The following is a 26,024-nucleotide window of genomic DNA, read 5'->3' as shown; positions in this document are numbered from 1 at the left end:
AGTTTGAATATAGGAGTAATTTGTGTTGTTGATTTCTCCTATTCAAATCTCTCTTTCAAAATTGTATCAATTTAAGAAAATCATTTAACATAATTGTTAAAGTGCTATTTAACAGATTCTTCAATTTTATTTACTTTGTATGACATTGTATTTACTTTATATAATTCATTGTAAATAGAAGTTTACGCACAGAGTTACCATAAATACATGCTGTTTTATTTACAAAGTATCTAAGGAAAAAGATGATTCATGGTCCCTACTTTCCAGCACCTGTTTTGATACTTTATTCGTTTATTGCGATGTGATTCATATATTTCTCTCTGGGGAAGTGGGCGGAAGACGGGTGCACATTGTTCTGTGAAAACTTCAAGTCTTGTTTTTTTCCCCCTAAGTCTTTAAAAATGTGCTGTGGAAAGAATTTATTCTATTTGGCTAATCAACAAGGATGCTATAGCACTATGCAGCTGTTTTTGAGGAAAAAAAAAAAAACCTGTCTTCAAATAAGCGTATACCATAATTGGTTTGTTTGAAGACATTTGGAATGGAGAGGTTTAGTAATTAATAGAAGGGTTTTTTTCTCTATTTATGATTTGGAGAATGAAAATCCTTTTCGACTAGCTAACCTACTTCTATTTCCTGATCCTAGAGAAGTTGTCCAACAGCAGCACGACACAAATGATGCTGGTTTTATATACATGGCAACCGTGAAAAAGTCAGTGATTACAAATACTGCAGTTCTAGTGAAAATGTGTCCCATTGAAATAAGTAATAATCAAGGCATAGCATCAAGCTTCTAGAGAAAAAATAAAACCCCGCAGAAAAAGCGGGAGCATAAAATCTCAGTACGGGTACTGAGACCTAGGGAGTGGGAGTATTGTCACCACCAGCATGTTAGAGGAATGACGACGGTATGAGGACGCTGACGTGTTAGGCGCTTGGCTGTGCGTTTTACACACGTCCTTTCACTTGCTTCTGAAAGGGATGAGGCAGAATTAGTCCCAGACTGGGTCCAGGTAGGCCTTTCTACTAACAGAGGATTCCCAAATGCAAATTCAAGCAGGTTAAGAAGAAGTTGACTTGAGGGTCCTTTTCTGACCTGCCCTTGAGGCTGAGGGTTCGAGCACGTGTTCACTGATATCTCGCGTCCCGGCGTGCGAGAGTCACTAATGGGGTCACAAGGACTCACCTGGCAGGAGGACGCACAGCCTAGGTTGTTATCTGGTGACCCTTGATGAATAGGTTTAATAACTGTTATTTCCCCGTAGGATTTACAGTATGTTAAAATTCTGAAGAATCAATTCTGGTGCCGAGAGATTAAATAGTGTGTCCCAAATCCCGAACTTCTGAGCGGGGGCCGTGCGGAGTGCTCCGACCCCAGCACCTCAGCTCCACGGCCTGTGTGCCCTCCTACCATGGCACCTCCAGAGTTGGATTTGGGGGTGCATGAGGAGGAAGGAGTCTTGCAGCTGCTGCTGCAGCCAAAAGCCTGTGAGCCCCACTGCTGCCCATCACCCCTGGCTCCTCAATTTGAGGTACAGGGCCTGACACACAGTAGGAACCCAGGTATTTGCTGAATAAATGAAAGAAATGAACTGTAAGATGGAAGGTCACCCCAAGGAATTTTGCAGGGGCTTTCTGAGGGCCAGGCCTTCCACTGGGTGCCCCTGCACGCATCATCTTCTCCTAGCTTAGGGTGCTGAGCCCTGCTCTAGCCCAGGGCCCCCCACCTGCAGCACTCTGGATAATCTGCACTAGATGATTCTTCACCACGGGGCTGTCCTGTGCATCACAGGATGTTCAGCAGTGTCCCTGTGCCCTATAAGATGCCAGGAACACCCTCCTTGCAGTGTGACAACCAAAAATGTAGTCAGATGTTGTCTGATGTCCGAGAGGTCACTGCCCCTTTTCAAGAAGCCCTGCACAGCTACCTAAGACTAGAAGGTACACTCTCCATTGTGCCTGTGGAATTAGGCAGGTGCTGCTTGGTCAGGGCACAGCATGATGACAGATGGGGCCCAAGGGCCCCAGCTCCGTGGTCTCCCTTTTATGGGGGCCAGACAGTGCGTGAGGTGGGTCCCCAGACAGTGTGTGAGGTGGGTCCTCATGGGACATGGAGGCTCTGTGTCCTCTGAAGCAGCTTCCGTTCACGACTCTGTCCACTGACACCAATGCGGAGCTCACCACCATGATCACACTGTGGAGAAGGAAACACACCTCGGGACCGAAGTCCTTGTCTAACTAAGGACTGTCTAGGTCAGACCAGGAATATTCTTCCCAGTGGTTCAAAGGGTTTTGCTTCCCAACTATCGTTCAAATGCTGTCTGCAGAGAAAGCAGCATTCAGGAAGTGCCCAGTGGGGTGGGTTCTTAATCCTACTTTTCACACGGATGGCATTTGTTTTAATTATTTCCTAGTAAAAAAAATTTCACTGATTATTTCTGTTTCTTGGAAACAATTCACTCCATTTAGTATTTTCTCTTAGCTGTTTAAATCAACCGTAATAAGTCTCCTGATTTAGCTGTAATTCCACAATCTCTCTATATCTCGGGGCATCCCCTGAGGCGAGGGACCTGGGGAAAGGGCCTCGTTCTGTCCGGTGAGGCTGCGGGTGCACCTCTGGACCGTGGAGGGCCTCAGTTTCCTCAACCAGGAAAGGAGGCTTGCTAGTGTACTACTAGGTCCTTCCTACAACTAAAATTCTCTGAATTTGTTCCATATCTGGTTTTTTTTGGACAAAACTTTTCCCCCCTTGTCTATATTTCCTTACATCTGAGTTGTATTTACAAATGATTTGAGCAGCAAATGCCTGATACTTTAGATTATGCCAGTGAAGAACTTGAACAAGGGAGAGACAATTAAAGCTGCGCGCGTCACATTTTAGCAGAAAGCAGAAAACTCTGCTCAAAAAGAACAAAGGCCTAATGAGGCCTGTTGAAATTCTTCAGTTCACTTTACATCTTGCTTCGAGACACCTGGGCTATTCCCTTTGCCAAAATTGTGTAAAGTGTGACTGTAGTTTGAACATTCTTACAGGCCGTGGGTTACACCTCTGTTGAATTCCCACAAGCCCTGTTTGTTCTTTTTCGGCGCAAACCACTCACTTTTCCAAACTGGGTTTTGATTGCTAATAAGAGAAATATTTTGACAGCGCACTTTTTTTTTTTTCCAGAAAAGTTCTGTGAAGAAGAAAGTTTTGTTGAAATCTACTTGTGATATGTTCGAATTAGGTCTGAATAAAGACATTAGGTATTAGGCTGAATTTTATAAAGCATGCATTCAGATGATTTTACCTTCTTGAACATGTTTTCCTATTATCTCTATTTTTAGTATTATTCACCGAGGTTAGCTCAACCTCATGAATTTCTCCATATTCAAAGCCAAAAAAACGAAGGCAGGGGAGGGGTTTCTGTATAGAGTTGGTCCTTGGGGATTATTTTGAAACGCTTTTCCTGAGCTGAATGATTTTAACGGCATCACGATTCCCACCCTCCTGATTCCCCGTGGAAAGCCCATTAGTTCAGGGGAGCTCAGATCCAAGGGGGTGGGGTGGGCACGCCCAGGAGCAGCTGCAGGGATGTGCCGGGTCCTGGGATGGAGGTAGATTTGGGGAGGGCTTGTGCCCTTGCCCAGGCACCTCCAGAGCCAGGAGGTAAACTGGAAGGCCAGGAGAGTGACCAGGTAGGAAACGCAGGCAGGAGTGAGGGCCGGGCTCACCCCAGAGGAAGGACAGCTGCCGACGAGCTGATAATGACAGACACAACCCACGCTGCATCTGGATCAAAGCACTCTGACCCCAAGCAAGGGTGGAGACGGCACCTGCTGCATGGAGAATAGTGATGTCCTAACCAAGAACTGTCTGACAATGCACTCCGGTGACCGTGAGCAGAACGCCGTAGCCGGCATGGCGGTATAGGCGAGTCTCCCCACTCCTACCCTAGCTCCCCCAGGTGTGCAAGACACACCCCACCCACGTCTCAGCTGGTGGGATAATCAATAACTCAACACAGTGACGTTCAACATAGTAGGTAAAATTAAAGCTTTCCCCTTAATAAGATGAACCACATTGGTCATTCTAAAGATCAACGATCACTGAGTGAAGACAGGTCTAATTCCATATGGCAGCAAAGAAGGTCACTTTTAGGATATGTCTTCTAGGCATACAGTGAATTATCTGCTAAGTAACCTGGCTTCAACATGGCAGGAAGGATGCGTCAGCCTCAGGAGAACACCTGAGGCTGCACTTGGCCTCAGCTCTCCAAGGGGGCTTCAGAAAACTCCTCAGGAGCCTTAAACTCCAAGTAGGGCCCCTGGGCCAGCAGCTACCATGTCACTGGGGAGCTTAGGGCAACTGCAGAACTTGAGGCCCCCTGGTCCTGCTGAACGAGTATCTGTGCTTTACCAAGGGGCCCGCAATTCTTGCGTGTGCATTAAAGTGTGAAAGGCACAGCAGCTTCTGGTAATTTGCAGTGTGAAACAAATACGTAATGTAAAAACAATTTTTACACAAAAATGTAAAGTTTCCAAAACTGGCATAAAAATTTGCTAAAACCCTCAAAACTATCAGAAAAATAGTGATGGGGGGGCTAATGATTGTTGAATAATAAATCACATTTCATCTACCAAGAATATGAATCAAGGCAGTATGACTGAAATGTAGTTAAGAAGGTCAGTGGCTCATGAGATATCAAGCAGCAGCCAGTCACTGCAATAGAAGGAGGCTCTGACCTTCCGACACAGATGGTTCTAGACTGTCGCTCTGCCAGCACCAGTGAAGTGGGTGGAGGTAAGAGACTATTTCCTGATTTATACCTTACCTAGCTCTTCTCAGTAAGATCAGAAGTGGTACACAAGAGCCTGAGGAATGCATCTGGTACTGTCATGAACCAGCACAAGCTGTCATACCGCCCCAAATATCCCTAAGCCAGTGAATGTCAGATAGTTCTTTCCTTAGCAAAAGTTCTGTCCAGCTGAAATAGACACTGTGATTCTACTGGTGCTTACTCCGCATAATGATGTATAAATTACCCAAATCAGAACAGAGGCTGACAAAGCCTTAATTTACTCAGGGAATGTCGAAGGCTCTGAAAATGCTTCTACAGCGGAGAAGAAAAATTAAACGAATAAAAATTTGTACAGATCACTCCCATATAAAGATGTAGCATAATCATGATGATTTTTCTCTGTTAATTTTTTTTTTTTTTTGAGATAGATTCTCTCTCTGTCACCAATGCTGGAGTGCAGTGGCATGATCTTGGCTCACTGCAGCCTCTGCCTCCCAGTTCAAGTGATTCTCCTGTCTTAGCCTCCCAAGTAGCTGGATTACAGGTGTGTGTCACAATGCTGAGCTAATTTTTGTATTTTTAGTAGAGATAGGGTTTCACCATGTTGGTTAGGCTGGTCTCGAACTCCTGACCTCAAGTGATTTGCCCACTTTTGTCTCCCAAAGTACTGGGATTACAGGCGTGAAACACTGCTCCCAGCTCTGCCGAAAATTTAAAAAGACCCAAGGTTCAAAATACATCCTTCACGAGACTTTGATGGGAGCCTTCCTTGCAGGGATGCCTGCCCACAAACCCAACAGCCCCTGCGATGCCCAACTGACTGGCATTTTCCATCACTTTGAGGATGTCTGTTGTGGACATTCCACAGAAAGAGAGAACATGACAGTATCCACCACCTGTTGAGCCTCTGCACGATGACAGGCACCATGCTGATCTCGCAATAACATCACCACGTTGGAGCTGTTGGGGGCAGTAACTATGACTCCATTTTCAGAGGCAGAAGTCACTGGCAAAAGGGAACCTGGCTCACCCAGGGGCTGGGGCAGAGGTGGACGGGCTGGAATTTGATGCCAAAGTCAACATGCTTACCCAGTGAGCCATCCCCACACTGGAGTGGCAAGAAGTGGCATCTCAGAGTCCAGCTGGGCAACAGCTCATCTTATGCTGCAGCATGTCTTCCATATGCCCTATTTGAGTGGTCCTATTTAAGGACTAAAGTAAAAGGGGGCCAGGAAAGAAAGGGCTTAAAACCAGGAGTCATCAGAGTTACTTTTAGGATTAAACAATCCTCTATGGAGATTAATTGGCAGAGCTACACAATATCACCCCTTGACCTAGAGGGTAAGACTTGAACAACTTCCAGTACATCCAGGGTGTTCTTGACTCAGGAATGCTTCTGAAGAGGGGACAAATATCCACTTGATGAAACTACAGAAGGATAATCAGCATGAGGTTAACCGAGCAGGGGTGGGACGGTGGGACAGAGCAGGAGAGCAGGAGGCGGGGGTAGCTGGTGTGGAGGGAGATGAGGAAAGCATTTACCATATTTGGAGAAGCCTTCTGGTTTACAAACAGGAGATTCCCTGGGAGCAAAGAGGAAAGCAAAAAGAGCCAAGTCGATCTGCCAGTTCCTGGAGCAGAGCTGCTTCCAAAAGAGGAAAGAGTAGATAAATGCAAACAGATGGGGAAAAGGATGGATATTTAATTCACAAAACCGTGGCCTGTGTACTTTGCTTCTTCTCTGGGTTAGCGATTTTGTGTAGGAAAGAAAGAGTTGATGTGGAAGTTATCAGTTGAGGAAGAAAGAATAATTTTGAACAACCGAGTTTCAATTGTGCAACATCATATGCGGATTTTAAAAGATGCCCCTTAGGGTAAGTTAAGTGTTGGCTCCAGATCTCAGGTCAGAGTTTGGTTCCTCAACTCTCTAATGATGTGATTTTGGGCAGCTCACTTCATTGTTCTTCATTTAATTTCCTCCTTGTACAAAGGGGGTGCATCACGGAGCTGTCCCAGGAGGAAGTGTGAATGGATGCAAAGTGCTCCCACCGCCCCTGTCAATCAATGTATCATGACAATGCATGGTGACCCAAGGGAACAGTGTTTTCTCCTTTTTCCTCTAATTCATACCAAGTACTAAAATTGGACATGGCGCGATTATGATGGACATTAAAAAAACTTCAGTTCAGTTGAAAACTCTCAAGCTGGATCATCTCGAGTTACCCCAGGGTGCCAAGTCTCTACTGTGGCTCTGCAAAAACTGACCACAGCTGTGCAGGACTGCGTTCTAACCTTGAAGAGCCTTAGGATCCAAAACAGGGTAAAAATAAAGCAGATGCCGCACCTTGGCATGTGCCTGATTAACTTACACGTAGCAAGGGATAGGGGAAGCAGAGGCGGAGAGGAGCCAATTCCACAGAGGCGGGGGGATGGAGGCATTCAGACGTCATGGAGTCTCAGGCAAAGCTTGGCAGAGTTAGATATAACTTCAGGGATATCTTGGATTCTAGGTCCTCACACCCTGCGGCTTGGATATTTTTCTCTTGTGCACAGCCGAACATGGGTGAGCAGTGGCTATACCTGGAGGGTTGTACCACTTTAGTCAACACAGGAACCACCTCTGAGTGTGACTAAGACACATGGAAGGACAGGAGAGAGCAGCTTTTTGCCTCAATCCTAAGTTTCACCTAAGTCTAGCGGTTGCTTCAAATTTCTTACTAGCTGATCACATCAGGAGGACTGTCCTATAAGTTGTTCTGATTTTTGCTTTTTAAGGAAAAGTCGTCAAATACTTCACTACCCTCTACCATAGATGCCCTCTGAAGGTAAGATTTAAAGCATTCTTAAAATTGCACTTGCTACTAATGGTCCAATTAAGTGTCAACTCTGTGAAGGTAACGAAGGCTAACATTTGTAAAACATTTCCCCACCTATAAAATGCTTTCGCTACGCAGTTGGTACTGGTTGGGTGGCAGGTAGAATGGAAATTCTAAAGTTTGGGGTGCTCCATTAATATGAATATTCTGCAGCCCACATGTGCTATTCAAGTGGAACAGACACCCCAAATGAGTCATAGTGTTGGCAGAAAAAACTTACAACTAATCATTATGCTTCCTTTTGAATTGTGAAAACAGGTAGCGGGTATCTCAACTCTGAGAAATATTACGTATAAAGAAATAAACTGTTTAGTCACTAAACCACATGGCTAGTAAGAAATGGGTACACAGCCGCACGGTGGCCAGCATACATCAGAACCCACGCCAGCGTTTGGAAATAAAATCACGTGAACTAGAGCAATGACCTTCCATGACATGCATTGTGCATGTCCCAGACAATGGGAAATTTAGATGCACAAACAAAAGACAAACAATGAAACCTGCCCAAAGGCAAAGGAAACACCTGCCATTTTAAAAATGGAACAAGCTACTAATGATTATTTCATACGAAGCTTTTAAAATAATATTTGCTTCACTGTAGTGGCCACGAAATAAGATTTAAAGCACTGTAAAGAAATCAATGAAATGGTATTCACAGTTTAAACTGGAAATTTTCTGTCTTTTCAGGTTATCTCTCTTGGCAGCAGAAGAGATCTTTACAAACAAGAAAAAAGCTTGCCTGCCTTCCAGAAAGAACACACATTAAAAAAGAAAGGCAATGACATACAAAGAGTTAAATGTTTCCAAATCTGAAGCAATAGCAGAACACTGTTATTTTTTATTAAAAAGTAACCCAAGATAAATTCCAGAGAAGAGAAATTCTACAGGATGACACTTCCCATTTCCACATTCCTGACCTGTCAGATTGAGACTTATGAGATTCTGAAATAGCTCACAAATCACATGAAGGAAAAATGGGTCAACTGGCTTGGTGTTCAGAGACGGAAACATTATTACTTTTTTAAACAAAAAAGTCTGTGAAAAGATTTTGGGAAAGTTTTCTCTTTGTGGTTAATTTCACCCCTGCACAATGTCCTCTGCCCCCTCTCTCAAGGGACCCCCTCAATGATGGAACGATGGACCTGGTGTGCTGGGCTCTGAAGGTCACGACATGTTGCCAGTCGCCTGTCAAAATACCCAGTTGTTCATGCTTCAGTTATGTTTTAAGTTCCTGCCAACTAGAGTAAGGACAATTGGAAACCCCCTGAGTGGGATGTTGCATTCTTACAGAGAGAGAGAAAGAGGTGAGCGGAATCTCCCAGCTCCTCAGGGTGCAAATGTGGTTCCGGCCTTGCCCACCCACTCCTGCCTCCTTTCCCAACTGTGAGCCAACTCTCTGTTCGTTTTGGGAGTTCCTGTTGTCTCAAAGCCAACAGCATATAGAGATCAGTGGGAAAGGAACTGGGGGAGACGGACAGACAGCGAGCTGCGGCACAGCCAACATCAGACCTCAGGCAGCACAGTCTGCGCAGTGCCCAGGTTCCCAGGTTTTCCCATATCGCAGACGTCCCCCGCCCCGCCCCGCACCGTGCTCAGAGAGCAGGGAGGACCCATGCACACAGCAAGCAGAGCTATGTGGAGAGAGCCTGATGCTTTCAAAACCAGCTATTGTTCAAAACACTTAGAAACATCTGGCACAGGCTTGATATAAAAACATGATAAATTTAAAAAGGCAACAGTGTCTTGTAATAAAGTTGCAGGACATTAAAAAAACACACACTGGGCTTCATTTTAGGTTCTCAGATAAGATTAAGTGCTAAAAATAACTAAAATCCTATATTGAGCACTAGAGGATGAAAATATTTTCTAGGGTAGGATATAGTTATTCCCCTGGAAATACAGGCATACGGAAAATATGTAAATACTTGATAAAGGTAAGATGTATCCACTTTCAGAACATAAATGTAAATATGTCTAGGAAGGCATACATGGGCACACACATACAACACACATGCACGCTTGAAGATCCTGAGCTTACTTGAAGATCCTGAGCTTATTTATTGCATTGTATGCATCTTAATTCTAGCAGTTAATAAATAATTATACGCAGTAAGATAATTCTAGAGGCTTCTCTTACTATTTCAGCGGCTGCTGGAAAGGACGTGGGGTGCTGGTGAGGAACCCTTGTCCTCCGTAAATGCCAGTTTCAAAGGGCGCATCTTATTCATCTTTGTGATCCAACCGGGATTTCCATGACTCATCTTTCCTTCCAAGATAACTGACATTTTTGAAGGGCACTTTTTTTGTTAAATTTTATTTCCTTCTACTAAAAAAGTCTTTTTAATCTTCTGGAATTAAGGAGTTCATTTCCATCCACAAAGTTCTTTTTGTTGACTTCCTCAGTCTGATTATTCGACTTGAGGGGACGCAGATGGCTGCAGAGCTGTCCCTTTTCATTCACGCTGTCCTCAAAATAAAGTCCCAAAAATACCAGTAGGAATTAACATTTAGAAATCTCCTTTTTGGTCAGTAGCCATCTTCAGGGACTGTCTATGTCTGAGTTAGATCAGTATTAGGTAAGTAAGAGAAAGGGAGAGAAAAGTCAAGGGCTGAAGAACGCCCTCAATCTCCCTTTCTTCACATCAGCAGCTTTAGCTGCGCGTTTCCACAATTTAACAGGAATCAAAACAAAATCCTGAATCAAGTTCAAAAATTAAGTGCATAAATGGAAATCCAAGAGTGAAAAAGTAGAAACAAAAAAGAACACAAAAAACTTGTTGAAAGAAAAAAAACCTTATTTTTGTTTTTGGTGGAAATACATCACTAGTGAGCCAATGCCATGATGTGCTTGGTTAAAAGGGGCCATGTGATTCTGGGACAGGGTTTTCCAAGCACAGCTTCCAAATCCAGGAGGAAATCAGTTCCACTCAATCCACGCTGATCAGGCAGCGGTTAGAAGTAAAGTTGAAATCTTAAGGCCAACACTTGAGGAGGAAAGTGAGGCGCTCAGAAGGTGATTAGAATGAAGGGCAGGTTTTCCTGTGAAGTCAGGGCGTGCTGCAGCTATTGATAATTAATACTTTAGTATGGAAAAGATTCAAGGAATCATGTTCTTCCTACGCCGTGCTGCAATCAATGAATTGAAGAAAGTGGGGTGGGACTGGAGGCTGGTAGGTGGATGATGGGAAAGAAGGCTCATTTGTGTGATGGGGAGCTTTGGGGTGAGGCTGGCTGGAGGGGAACCCTGGAGTCATCGGATGTATCATTGAGGTATCTGAGTTAGTGCAGATTTGTGACGTGGGATGGGAAGGGTGGGATTGCTGAAGAGAAGTAGGCACGTGTCAAAGCTAAAAGCTTCCTGAGCTGCAGTTTTATTAACCAGGGCCTATGCCACCGTGCCACCTGTTGAGTGCCACTGACGGCCATTCTGGTTGGAAGAACCACCTCTTCATAGTGTTAAATAATGCTCTCTATTAACGGTGTTAGATCTTAAAGGTCTCACAATGATTGAAGTGCATCAGAAGGTGCGTGCTCCTTATCTGACATGCTTGGGACCAGAAGTGTTTTAGATTTGGGAGTTTTTTGAATTTTGAAATGTTTGCATATGCTTGCTGGTTGAACAACCCGAAACTGAAAAATCTGAAATCCAAAATGCTCCAAGATGACCTTTGAGCATCATGTCGGTGCTCAAAAGGGCTCTGATTTTGGAGCCTTTCAGATTTTGGATTTTTGGATTAGGAATGGTCGCCCTGAAAGGCCATACTGTAACTCTTCTTGCATTATTTTAGTCTTCTTGGATTTCACATTAAACATTCAATGTTATGATTTAGTTCAATCTCCCACCCCCCCTTTTTTTTGCCCTTAGTTGATGGGGAATTAGAAAGTTTAAATATAATACATTATGTCACTAATATAGCTATTGTATCATCTGTAAAGTTTGATTACACGTTCTCAGGATGCTTCTTGACAATACTGGCTTTCCGCAGCGAAACCTCTTCAGCTCAATTCCTACACAGTCCTTGAAGATGAGCAGATGGGTATCACTCCCCAATCATCCCGGCCTTTCACTCTTAAAGTGAAAACAAACTCATGACAAATGCTGGCCAGACAAGCGATCATTTCTAAGAAAGAGGTGAAGCTGATAAGGAAACAGAAACCGCCTCCCTTTCTGTTTACTTTCTCTAGAAAGCGTGCTTACTTTATTTCTAGTCAATGGCATGTCCACCATAGTTTTCATTTCGTGAAGCTGTGAAATGAATCTTATTTTGAACTCTTAAGTGGGACTGAAGGTCTATAAGTAAAACCTTATTTTGAAGAAGAGGAACTTTTTTAGTTCGACTTGTGGGAGTTAGATTATTTTATTTTGCAGTAGCATGTAATGCTTTTAATGATGTGAGGCCGAATTTCACTCTGAATATATATAAACCTATGCCTTTTTTGTCTTTCATTAAGTTACTAGTAAAGTCTGTCCAATTTCTTTCCTTGGGATCCTTGGAACAGAGTGGATATTCATCAGTCTCCAACGTATTCTTCTGTCCTTCCTGAATATGGGGCTGGGAGAAGACTAGTCAGTGTTCTAGACAAATAATTCTATCATTCTTCGAAGAGAAGTCCAAATATTTGTAAAATTTCAGGTGTTAAATGATGAGGAATTTACCCTGAGGCCTTTGAGTGCAGGAAGCCTGGCTTCCTGTTTCAGAGTTTTACTTGAGTTTTCTGGACTGTTTATTCAATCCTGTCTTTCTTTTAGGTTGCAATGGTACACCAGGTTGGGACTGCAGGCGCGTGGAGTAAAATGTGTTGAAGATTTACGGCTCTTGGCCTCTATGGCTGGCATATCCCAGCTGCCTGAGGATACAGGACCTGCCACTTCTCTAAGTGGCGTTGAAATGAGTAGCATGCTAAAAGCAACACAAACAAAAGCGAACCGCTTCCTCCAGGCTCATAGGATTCTGTTAATTTTGCTCCAGATCAATGGAGACTCATCAACCCTCAAAGACCATTGCAATACTCCTTTCATCGAACCTAAGAAAGGCTGGTTTGTTGACAGATGCAAAGCATGGGCGCAGCGCACAAAACTGATTTTGCCAGTAAGGTTCTCTTGACCTACAGCTCTTACTTTCTACGACTTTTGCAATGCCATCACCACCACCTAAAGTGCATTTCCTTCAAAGTAATTATTACCATGCCGAGCTAAGACATGCCAGAACTTTAATTTTCATTAGAGAGAGATCAACCTTACTACAGAATTCATCCAACATTCTGTTTCTTTATTCAAAACAGGCTTCGAGAGTGAAGAACAGTACTGATGCCTCAGAAAGACAACAATTTAATAGAAAACACGGATGCTGACTATGTAGCCAAGAACTTGTTAGGCCAAAGAGACTATTTACCCACCAGTAATGACTTCCATTTTATTTTGTTGTTTTTCTCTTTCTTTATTTCTGGCTCCAAACCCCTAGGAGTCGTTATTCACCCTAATAGTGTTTTAGATTAAAAAACTTCTGTTCCTACGGTGGGGATTTTTCATGCCCTCCCAGCAGCTTTGCAGGAAACTGCCATCAGTCCAGGGCTCGCAATGGGTTCCTGGGAGGTGCACGGCAGCTTCCATTCTCCTAGAATGTAAACTTCTAGGCTGGACACAGAGAGGAAAGGGACAGGGGTATTTTGATCTTGCTAATCAGTGGGGACATATGGCCTTTTGAAGGCCGGCTTTGTGCTTCCCATGTGAGTCAGACATCTGACGCCTTGAGTGCTTCAGCTGTCTACACCACAGTGCACTAGCTTGGGTGACATGCCAGAGGTCTCAGGCGAGCAGGCAGCTCAGGGCCTCAGGGTGACCAGCTTCCTAAGGTCATTTGGAAATTACTGTTTCATTTAAAAATACATTTATTATATGTTTCCCCTAATGCCAATGATAGTAACACGCAATGTGAGCAGCATCTTCTCCTTTTGAGGATGAGGGACACAGACCGTGCCCTTCTGATTTAATGATGGACAAAATAAAGCAAAGACGAGGGGACCCTTTTCCTCCTTCCTGGGGTCCCCACTGCGTGCAGGCATTTAGGTGGCAAATTCAAAGGCCCCTCAGTGGGGAAAATGTGTATATGGTTGCTTGGCTTCATCATTTCTGCTATTCCCCCCTCTGACTATTATTTTACTGTCTCTAGAAGAAAACAACAGCAATTTCAAAACTTTGCAAAACCATCTAGGAGTTTTCTCTTTATTATTAAAGTAGTCGAGTAGAAGACTACTCACAGGCAGGAACATTTAGACTCTTGTGTAGATCAGCTCTAAAGCACAGCTGAGAAAAACCCACTGGGAAGACTGACGGGACACTGCTCCTATACGAAGATGCCACAGTTTTACACGTTCTTCCTGCTGCATAGGGAAGGCAGAGGCAGAGAAAGCAGTTCTATTCAAAGTAGCTTTTAGAAAGCATCTAGTGTCTGGTAACTACTATGGTCTGGTCTTTTTAGAAATCTGCAATTGTTTACTAAGAATGAATTGGAAGCGAATAAAACAAAACAATGGTCTTTGAAGATTGGCATTTCTTCTCTAACAGAGAGGGGGAAATGCTTCAATGCTATACTTGTCAAAACTTTCCAGCGGGAGGTCAGAAGAAAGGATTTCTAAAATCAGCGTGTTGGTTTGGTTTATAAGAAGAGTGGAACTGTGAATGCCTTTTACTCCAGTTTATCAAGTTCTTTGGAGCCCGTGTGAGGTTTTCAATGAAGACATGAAATAGCTGTTATTATCATGATCCTGGGTCTGAACCCACATAACTGATTTTCCTTGAGGCAGTGAAAGCAGGACATTTTCCCAGAGCTGTCAACTTGAGGCTGGCACCCAGTTAATGGTTTTGTCACCATTCTTAGTGATGGTGGCCATGTAGCTGCTCGTGTCCCTGAGTTCCTGTCTGCTGGGGCCACCGCCCTGCATCCACAGGAAGGCCCTCCTTCCCTGCACTGACCAGCCAGTGGCCTCATGGGTCCTGGGTGTGCTTCTGCAGACACTACACTTTCAACAGCACCCCTGGGTTCCACTCTGTTCTTCAAGAAACATCTGAGTAGCCAGGAAGCCAGCTGTGCTAACAAAAAAGGATTGACTTTTCTCTTGACTTCACTCCCTCCTCTGACAGAGCTCTGAAAATTCCTACTCTGTGTCTACTTTGTTTGGACATAAATTCACGAGGGAACTCACAGATATGTAGTTCTTGCAGAAAGAGAGTGGGCTCCCCTGCCCACATATGTCTAGGGTAAGAGACAAATTCACTAAAGGTTTATAGTGTGTTAAGGCGTTGAAGTCATCACTTTTCATTAGCAATGCCTGGAATCAAGAAAGCATAATTTTTTCATTATGGAGGAATGTGGCATAAACTGCAAAGGGGTGCGTGTGTGTGTATGTGTGTGTGTGTGAGATTGTATTTGTGTGTGTGTTTGTGTGTATGTGTGTTTGCATCTGTGTGTTGTCTGCATTTGTGTGTGTGTGATTGTATTTGTGTGTGTGTGCTTGTATGTGTGTATTTGTGTGTGTGTGTGCTTGTATGTGTGTTTGTATGTGTGTGTGTGCATTTGTGCGTGTGTGCGTGCTTCTGTGTATTTGTGTGTGTGTGCAGTGCTGACGAGGAGAGGGAGAAATGGATAAAGTATGAAAACATTTTTAGTTCCCCCTCTGCACTCAGGTACTAAGACTTCCATGGTGCAATGCTTCATTATCAATCACTGAGAATCCAGAGACCCACGAGGATGTATTCTCTGCTAACTACAGTATTTGTTAAGTACCTGCTTGATTCACTGTTACCACAAGTACCTGCGTGACATGGGCAATTTCTGCAGAAGTTGATGAACGCTAGGAGACAACCACTGTGATTAATTTTCATCAATGATTTTCATAATTCCTGTTATATGACATGTATTTTGCTGATGGGAAACATCAGAAGCCAGGGTACAATTTATCACGTTTCAGATAAAGGAAATGATGCTTTGGAAGGCGACAGAACCCTCTAAAGCCTGACTTTTAGTCATCGGAGTCTGTCCATGATGATGTTCTTTGAGTCCATGCAGCAAGGCAGTATTAAAATTCTGTCTTTTTAGGATTTTAATAATATATTTTTCCTTCTGGATGAGCTCCAAACTGGCCCATTTTCTGTCAAATCCTCAATGGTGTTATAATGGTTCTTTTGACATAAAATATTTATCATATGGGGTGGAATGGCGAGTGGAGGAGGGACCAGAAATTCGTGACTGCTTCTCTCTCCATCAGCTGCATAATTAACTCAATTCTACAACAGTTTATTAAAAGTCCCACTTTAAGAAAATGGTTAAATCTCACTGGAAAGAAACAGCTGCATTATGTTCTGAAGCTCCAGGCTGGACTTCCAAAGGTCTCCTGTACCCAAGCAACTAGACAAGGAGGTTTCAGAGGGGAAGGAGGTGGAGGGTCCTGATCAGGGCGATGCTGGAATGGCGAAGCAGACAATTTCCCCATAAGATTGCGGGGCAGGCGGAATGGGAGGCGATGGTCCCCTGGTACACTTTCCTCACTGACGACTGGTACATTCTGTGCTCACATTTCCAGTGTGCTGGGCTTGGTCTAGCAAGTTTCAGAAAAGATTCTTTTTGTAAACATCTAAGCCCAGCAGGTTACCCATCTTGGTCTTACTTTCACGAGACCCTGGTTTTATATTGTATTTTCTTTTCATCTAGGATTTACTATCTAGAATAGTTCTAGACATTTACTATGAGTTTCCTGTCTTTCCACTCTCCCCAGCTCTTCCCCCTACCCCGGCTCCAAACTCACGGGGATGGGATGTTCAGTATGGTAACTGCTAGGCACGTGCAGCTTTTCTATTTCAATTTTAATTAATTAAAAGGGAATAAAATTTAAAATTCAGTTCTTCTGTTCACTAACCACACCTCAAGTGCTCGCATAGCCACTGTGGTTCAATTTCAATTTTAATTAACTAAAAGGAAATGAATGTAAAATTCAGTTCTCTCATTCACTAGCCACAGCTCGAGTACCCACGTAGCCGCAGCAGACAGCACAGATAGAGAACATCGTTGGAGGGAAGTCTTTCGAGGAGCTTGGCGCTGGAACGTCAGCTCCAGGAGATGACCGCTCTGTTTACTGCTGTCTTCCTGGGCCCTACGCGGGGCCTGACACATGATGGATATACACTGAATATTTGTTGAATGAATATACATATGGCTTTTAAATTTTAGAAGGCAACTATGGCTATGCATCATCCACTGCCTGTGTTAGGGGCCCAGCTTCCTGTCTTTCACGGCGTTTTCTTTGATTACAACTAGGTCCTCATTGAATGGAGCACCAAAGTATGAACCTGGAAACTTTGTCACAAAGGACTCTGTGACCTTGGGTAGGACACACGGCTTCTTTAAAGGAGTCTACTGAGGACATCTCACATTCTCAAATGCACCTGCTGGAGCTTTGCACACGCCTCCCCTGCCCCTGCCCTTCTCTCTGCACCTCCCCTTCCTCCACGCCATGCCCTTGGCTCTCCAAGAGTCACCCCGGCCCCTCGCAGCCTCTGCTGCTGGAGCATCCTCCCCGGTTCATTGACTCTTTCCTTCTCTTAAGACCAGTGCCTTGCGTGCAGTAGCTGATGAAAGACACATACGTGAATGTTGAAGGAATGTAAACTCCATTGCTAAAAGAAAGCTAAGGCCTTTCTTAGGAATGCGGACATGAAAGAAAATGCCCCTTCCGAAGCTCAACGCTACGTTGGATTGACAAGTTAGGTGGCCACTGTCCAACCTGCTGCCAGACAGTTTTCCCCACAGAAAAGAATCACGGGACCCAGTTGCTGCAGCCCCTGCGGTGCTGGATGAGCCAGGCCACCTTTGCTCCAAAGCCACACTAAAAATAACTGCGTGGTTTTGAAAGTGGGTGAGAGCTATGTGTAGACAGGTCTATAAAAGCCTGGAAGCCAGGCGGTGTTTCTGCTATTTCTGACTAATTCCTTGCTCTTTCTGTGCAGTATGTAAAATACTGGCGATTTCTTCTCTTAAATATGCTGGGCACACATTAAAAAGTATCTGCCTGGAAAAACTGCAGCTGGTTTGCAAAGAGGTCTGACGCAGCAGCACCGACATCTTTATTTCACACATGCACACCTCAAAGAACTAAGACAGAGGCAGACCGCGGGGGCTCACGCCTATAATCTCAGCACTTTGGAAGGCCAAGGTGGGTGGATTACCTGGGGTCAGAAGTTTGAGACCACCTTGGTTAACATGGTGAAACCCTGTCTCGACTAAAAATATAAAAATTAGCCGGGAGTGGTGGCATGTGCCTAACCCCAGCTACTCCGGAGGCCGAGGCAGGAGAATCGCTTGACCCTGGGAGGTGGAGGTTGCAGTGAGCCGAGATCACACTGCTGCACTCCAGCCTAGAGGGGGAAAAAGAACACCCTAAGAACTAAGCCAGAGGGTTGCATCAATTATGGAAGCCATGGGAGTTGTGGGTGAGTTACACGGTCAGCGGAATGGGTCTCCACAGCACCACAGTGGCTACCTGTTTGCAGGTTCATAGTGAGTCATTTCACAGAGAAGATTAGTTTATTTTAAAATCCTGGCTATCTACATGGAAGGTAAGGTTTATGATTGGCAGTACACGACAGAAGATACTCTTGGCAAGACCACTGCTCTCCTTAGATCCTGCCAGTGGCTTTACTTCACAGCTGTGTGGGGCACCCTCTCCTTCCCTTCTCTGAGGCTGGGGGCTCTTCTTTTTCATCTCAAGATGTCCCCTCTGAGCTGAAAGCAAGAGGCAAAGACAGGAATTTTCTTGCCTTCTCATTATCTGCCTCCATCCCGCTCCGAGCGCTCGTTCTCTCTTCTCTTGGCGGGTTCTTTTGCTCAGTTTCTCTCTGGCATCTTTTACTTTGATTTATATTGTTGAATTTAAGAAATCTGCTGAGGCTAAGGGACCCACAGACTGTAAGAAACTTTTAGCTACATGAAAAAATGCACTCGCTAAACACAACTTGTTGTCCTAAGCACTCAGCTTACTTGAGAGAGCTTGTCAACCACAACCTTCCGGAAGCCTAGTCTGCAGGCTCTCCGCTGCAGCTGCCAGGCCATGGGGCGTGCTCTGGGCACTGCTTGGATGCATGCTGAGTGATGCATGGACCCCATTCACTTGTTCGGGGGCTGACAATGGGGGCTCTCGTTTCTCCACTGCCAAGTGGTGGGACCATTTGACCGTAATTCCCAACGTGTTGGGGTTATACCCCCAGTCTTCATAGAATACCCAAGTGCCTTTGGACACAGGAGGTGCCCTGGGAAGGTTGATGTCATTAAAAAAATTGGAAACAACCTACCTGATCAGAGTTTATCGTCAAAATTCAGACGTTTGGGGGGAAACAGGAACCTGGCTAAGCTATGGAAATAACAAACTAAAATCGACCTTACTTGGAAAAATCCAAGACTTCCGTAACCTTCTAGTGAGTTAAGGTGCAAAGCAAAACTGTCTTATTTGTTGACTCTGATGCCTTACGTGGCCCTTCTACTGCTTTCTGTGCTATTAACTCTGATAGAAACTCTGTAACTGAAACTCACTTTGATGCTTTCATTCAACTGCCTTCCATCTCCGTGGTATATAAAGAAAGAAAAATGAAAAGAGAATAGAAGAAGAAGGCTGGGTGTGGTGGCTCACACCTGTAATGCCGGCAGTTTGGGAGGCTGAGGAGGGCAGATTGTCTGAGCTTAGGAGTTCGAGACCAGCCTTGGCAATATGGTGAAATCCCATCTCTACCAAAAAAAAAAAAAAATACAAAAATTAGCTGGCTGTGGTGGTGCATGCCTGTAGTCCCAGCTACTTGGGGGCTGAGGCAGGAGAACTGCTTGAGCCTGGGAGGGTTGCAGTGAAAGGTGTGAGGGGTGGCAGCCTTGTCTGGTGCAGACGATTGCCTGGTATTCAGTGGAGGGGTGAGTCCGAGAACATGCAGTATCAATGAATTAGAACTTATAATTTGTAATTATCTCAATATACTTATTAGAGATTATTTGAATACAGACCCTCAAATAACAATAAAGTCCTAAATCATTTGTTAAAGTTATTTTTTAATTTACAAAAACAACTGAAGAGGTGGTTAAAAAGTTAACTAGGGAACCATAACTCTTGCATAACAAGAGGACACTCTCTTCTCATGCTGCCTATGTTCCTCCCTGTACCCTGGAGAGCTTCACTCTTCTGACGTATGGGAAGAGGAGTGTGGACACAAAAGACGGTTACGCGGAAAAAGAATTTGTCTACATTCCCAGACTTGAGATTAGTTTTGGGCTCTGCCGCAATCTGGGTGTGAGAGTCACAGAGGCTATTTCCTTCTTGAAGTCAGTGTCCTCCGATGTGAACTACAGGACATGGGCTGGCTCCTGGCTCAGCTCCTCCCAGTTCTGCCCAGGGAGGGGAAGCGGGCCGTGCCCAGCAGCCGGGCCACAGCTCCTGCCATGCCTCTGCATTCCTCATCTCTGTGGCTTGTGGAATTATCTATAGGACTGGGTGGCTCTGTCTGGGAGAAGCAATTCTCTCCCTGCTAGGAGAGTGCACCTCTCACTGCCCAAGGATGGAGAACCAAGTTCCACAAATTTGACCCAAAGCTCATTCACTGGTAACATGAGAATTCATTTGGAAATGGAATCCATAGTATGCTTGTGATTTCTGCTTAGTGTCCAAAAGTTATCCAGTGACGTACAACTTCCGGTGTTGGCTGTCACCATGGTGACGCACAGATGAACTGGGGTACCATGCCCATATAAGGCTGAGCTCACTAAGTGCGGGGGCGTGGCGAGTCTGTAGGCAGGCATTTCCAGGGCTGCTGCGGCAGCACCGCAGGGAAAAGAGATGGGAGCCACCCCAGGGGAAGCTGTGGGAAAGAACAAACCCTGCAAACAGCCCTTTCCACAGCAGGCTCTGTCCAACTGCTATTTTTTTTTTTTTTTGACAGAGTTTTGCTCTGTTACCCAGGCTGGAGTGCAATAGCGCGATCTCAGCTCACCGCAACCTCCATCTCCCGGGTTCAAGCGATTCTCCTGCCTCAGCCTCCTGAGTGGCTGAGATTATAGCATGAGCTACTATGTCCGGCTAATTTTGTATTTTTAGTAGAGACGGGGTTTCTCCATGTGGGCCAGGCTGGTCTTGAACTCCTGGCCTCATCTGCCCACCTTGGCCTCCCAAGTGCTGGGATTACAGGTGTGAGCCACCCCACCCAGCCATTAGCTGCTATTTTTGTGTATTACCTTACTTTAAAAAAGTGCTATCAGTCCAAAAGTAGGGCAGACAGAGCTCTGCTTCTGCAAGAACACATTTGGGAAACTGTTAATTAATAAATCGTTAAGCCACATGCACTGGATTTGTAGTGCTGAAATAGATACTCTATCTTAAAAATACTGTAATACAATAGATGCAATAGTCCTGAGAGTAAATGTCTTCTGTAACATACAGGAGAATATCCCCAGGAACACACCCTGTGGAAAATGGTAAATGGCATCATTGATCTCTTTCTTACCTTTTATCATCAGCCATTTCTATCACCTTATTGGTGAATGTTCAGAGTCTCAACTGAATTAACAGGGCAGCCTTGTGTGCTGATTGTAATGCACCCCAGCGGCTGCCCTTGGCATCGTGGGCCTCGCCCAGGTGAAATGGCAGTGTCAAGCATCATGCAGTACCCAGAGGTACAGACACAGTCAGGCTTCAGCCACCTAAGTGCTGCCCACGCACAGTGCGTGCCACAGTGCAGGCCCCAGCGTGGGTATCATCTGCTTCTGCCTTTTGTACAACACTTCAGGCAGCTGCCAATCACAGCTTGACTGGATCAGTTTTGACAATCCGTCTGAATAACTAGAGGAAAGCCAAGCCCACACGGAGTTTTGGATTACTCCTGTTAATCAGAATAACCAGAAGGCGTCAATTTTTCATTTTACTTGGCAAAGTATAGAAACAGACTCAAGGTGTTTCCTTCATTAGGGACACTGGGAAATAAAAAGGTCTCAATGGCTGTGCTGTGAATTCACTAAGTCATAGAGTCTTGGGGATCCTCAGAAATCCCTCCTAATAACCTCATTGAAAAGATCTCTGGCATCATGTAACAGTACGCTGCTATGCAGGTGCCATTATGTATTGAAATCATCTGAATTAGCTATGCTTACTGAAGAATAAAATTCTCCCAAAGGCATTATGAAAAATGTTACTGTATTGATTCTGCATTAAATAATCATAGAAAGTGAAAAGGAACAGACCCAGTCACCTCTACTCTGTTTGGGCTGTTTGTCTGATGACATGCAGAAGAATGAAGAGTCCCTCTAGACAGTAACTCCATCCCACACAGCTCGGCTTGCATGTCCGTGTATACCACTCACTCTATCCATGCCCATATAAGGCTGAGCCAGTTGAGGGCTGGGGAGTGCAGAGTCTGCAGTCAGGCATTTTCATAAATGCGGCAGAAGCATCGTTGGGAAAATCTATAGTGTGGGACCCAGGGAAATTTCACATCTCATGAAATGGCTTCCATAAACTTAAAAATTATTTAGTCTTGTTAAGTGCTGATAAATGATCTTCAACAGCAGTTTCTAAACCACAAAGTCCCCACTGCAGGCAGAGGAATGCTTAACTAAAACAAAAATAGCTGTTTTGAGAATTGCAACTGATGAACGCAGCAGGTGGAGAGATGGGAGCTTTGATCAAAGGGTTAGGAAGCCTCCTCAGTTGTGATTTTTCACAGTGAAATAATGATCAGTCACAGGTCAGAAAATAGGATGATAGCATTTATAAAGAGGTTTCCTATCACTAACTGTACCCATTTGATTTTGTGGAGGGGACACAGGAAGGGAGGCAGTGGCATTGCACCCCAGCCCCGGAGGCCAAGCTCCAGCAGAGGACTGTTCTTCCTGGCAGGTGGGGCTGGGGAATGGCTATGGTAGAAACTGACTTCAGGGTTCAACTTGAGGAAACTCATTTGGACACCTAAGGCCGGTTATAATTTCTGATTCCAACAACAACAGGGAAATGCAGGAAAGAGTTTCCAGTTGCCTTGACAACCTGGTATTTGCCAAACACGGTGTAGACAGGCATGAGTGCTAGGTGTAAGTGAATGGGTCCCGGGAACACAGGCAAGGAGGCTGCGTCACCAAACAAAATACTGCTCCCCACACCTTCACACAGGCAAGGTGGGCTTCAACGTGCATCTATAAATAGTAACTTCACTTCTAAATCACGTAACACCAAGACTCAAACATCAGTTTTAAAGGCAACAGAATCAGAGATCGATCACTTTGATTGAACATATTAAATCCAATACCAGGGCAATATTTCAAATTCCACCAGGTGTAATGATGATGATTGAAGGTACCCTTTTTTCCTCTTACTTATCTGTGAGGTGGCCCACATAAAAGACATTCAGGGAATGAGTAACTTTCAAAGTGAGAATTGTTAGCAATGACACAGTTGCCACTGCTCTCTAGTTTGTATACCTATGCTGCAGTATAAACGCAACTATGCTTTTCTTTACAGAGTATTTTATGACATCTGTGCTTATGTATAAGTACGAAACATCGTTGCTTTATATAGGTACATATACACACATACAAACACACATATGTACTTACAGTGGACAATGAACAAAGGAAAAGATGCTTATCAAAATTAAAATTGCCCTCCATTTTGTAGGAAAGTGGCATACATTGGCCCAGTTTTGCATTATATTATTGTTTGTTCTAGTGGAAGAGAATACAATTGTATTAAATTTCTTAGCTAAGTATGCGGCTCCATGTATGTTTCTGCCCTGAAGCCCTTCTCGTGGGACAAGCCGTGGAGATGGGAGGCCGTGACACTGACCACCTGAGCCTGTGCAGGCCGAGGCTCGCAGGTCTGTTTGTTTCTTAGTTTTTAATAAAGAAGTTTAAAAAGTAAAAAAAAAAAATTAATAGAAAAAACATCAAATAAGGACATGGAAAAAGAAAATATGTTTGTACGGCTGTACATGTGTGTTTTCAGCTAAGCGTTATCACAGAAAGAGTGAAAAAGTTAAAAAGTTTGTAAAGTAAAAAAGTTATAGTAAACTTAGGTTACTTTATTACTGCACACCTCACTCCCTGATGCACCCAGAGCCACTTCCAATCCAGCAGGCTCCATTCGCGGTAAGTGCCCTGGACAGGAATCCCATTTTTAATCTTTTTACTCTACTTTTTCTATGTCTAGATACACAAATACTACTGCAAATACGACTGTGTTACAATTGCCTACATATAGGTTTGTAGCGTAGGAGTGACAGACTCTACCACGCAGCCCAGGAGGGTAGCAGGCCATGCCATCGAGGTTTGTGTGAGTTCCCTCTAGTATGTTCGCGCAATGACGAAACTGCCCAGCCACACACGTCTCAGAAGGCATCCCCGTCGTTAAGTGAGGCATGACTGTGTGAGGAAGACAATGTTACCGATCGCAATGCTGTGACTTACGCGTCCGCCTTTCTCAGGGAAGCACTGGCAGCCCCCACTGCAATCTCTTCCGCCACACGGCACGTCAGACTTCTTCACACCCTGCGACAATAAAACACAAGGCAAACAAAACGTTACCTAAAACATTGCCAACTATGATATTTATTAAAATACATCTGTTGAGAATCCTTCCAACTCTAGAAACTATTCATTCAAAACATTCAATAAGCCTTTTTCAAAAATGGACTTTAATTTTTAGAGCAGTTTTTGGTGCGCAGCAAAATCAAGTGTAAGGTCCAGAGATTTCTGATCCACCCCTGCCTCCCCGACCATGAAATCCCCACCATCGACATCCTGCACCTGCGACCAACCCGCAGGCTAGTCACAATCGCCAAGCCTGCACACATCACCATCACCAGAGCCCACAGTTGACACCAGGGTTCACCCTTGGTGCTGAATGCCTTCTGGTCAATGAGCCTTTAAAAAGTGCCCACTAAGTGCCTGAGGCCAAGCAAAGCCCTGGGCCTCCAGCCTCAGCAGAACATTCCCAGGATCCGGGATTCCATGTGAAGTGAGAGTCTGGCAGGAGCAGGCCTGTGGCACCCGTGAGAAACTCCAGGCATGGGCAATAGCTCTGCCTTCTGCCTGGACACGTGGAGCGGTGCCTGGAGAGAATGCTTGTGGGGAACCCAGAGGGGTGAGCAGGAGTGGGCCACCATGGTGGGGGAAGGAGGAGGTGTCGGCGCAAATGGTGGTTCCCTCACGGGACACCCGTTGTGGTGATGAAAGGGAGAGCTGTACGAAGAGGCGGGACTAGCAGGTGCATCTGGCAGCCTGCCAAACCGTCACCTGCACCACCGATATCACTTGTGATTTCGACTGTGGGGTGTCTGCAGAGGAAATCCACTTCCTTTCCCCTTCGCCCTGTGAGACACACTTATGCTCGGTAAGGGGGAGGAATTCGGGGAAGAGGCTTTTCCCAGGACCTATTCAGGCAAGTGGGTGACCCCATTGAGCATTTCACTTCAGAGACACAACCTGAAGTGAGTCAGTGAGAAACGGAGGGAGCTCCTTGGCTGGACCATCCTGATGGGGCAAAGAGGCATTTCTCATCCTTGATCTCAACCTTCAGATCAAAGATGGACTTGGAGATTGGGCTACTGGACAAGTGCATTAGCTCTTTCTTTCAGATTGTGAAGGTATTAAATGTTTTGAGATGATGGCAATCAGAGTGACCCTGTTTTCTCCCCTTTCTGATCAGCCAAGCCTCAGCTCAGGCCTCGTCTCCCCGATAGGTAAGCTATACAACCTTCACCTACAAGCCAGCCAGTGCTGCCCTCCCCACTACAAAGGTGAGCTAGTGCAGCCCCCACAGCACACACACGTGAGCTACTGCAGCCCTCCCCCCACACAGGTGAGCTACTGCAGCCCTCCCCCCACACAGGTGAGCTACTGCAGCCCTCCCACACACACACAGGCGAGCTACTGCAGTCCTCCCACACACACACAGGTGAGCTACTGCAGCCCTCCCACACACACACAGGTGAGCTACTGCAGCCCTCCCCCCACACAGGTGAGCTAGTGCAGTCCTCCCCCACACACACAGGTGAGTTAGTGCAGCCCTCCCACACACACAGGTGAGCTAGTGCAGCCCTCCCCCCACACAGGTGAGCTACTGCAGCCCTCCCCCCACACAGGTGAGCTAGTGCAGTCCTCCCACACACACACAGGCGAGCAAGTGCAGTCCTCCCACACACACATAGGCGAGCTAGTGCAGTCCTCCCACACACACACAGGCGAGCTAGTGCAGTCCTCCCACACACACACAGGCAAGCTAGTGCAGTCCTCCCACACACACACACAGGCGAGCTAGTGCAGTCCTCCCACACACACACAGGTGAGCTAGTGCAGCC

At 45.2% G+C, this 26,024-nt stretch overlaps 1 protein-coding gene across 1 annotated transcript in view; it reads right to left on the bottom strand.

Moving 5' to 3' along the window:
- Positions 1–26,024, bottom strand: part of COL4A2 (collagen type IV alpha 2 chain) — a 197,899-nt gene that overhangs the window by 123,831 nt on the left and 48,044 nt on the right. Inside the window, exon 4 of the mRNA XM_032246202.1 lies at positions 24,133–24,213. Coding sequence (XP_032102093.1) covers positions 24,133–24,213 — 81 coding nt within the window. The remainder of the gene's footprint in view (positions 1–24,132; positions 24,214–26,024) is intronic.

Source organism: Sapajus apella, unplaced genomic scaffold, assembly GCF_009761245.1.
Source record: "Sapajus apella isolate SASKATOON/1434 unplaced genomic scaffold, GSC_monkey_1.0 scaffold60, whole genome shotgun sequence".
Lineage (NCBI taxonomy): Eukaryota > Metazoa > Chordata > Mammalia > Primates > Cebidae > Sapajus > Sapajus apella.
Note: the sequence above shows the minus strand (reverse complement) of the source record. Positions and strands in the feature narration are given on the sequence as shown.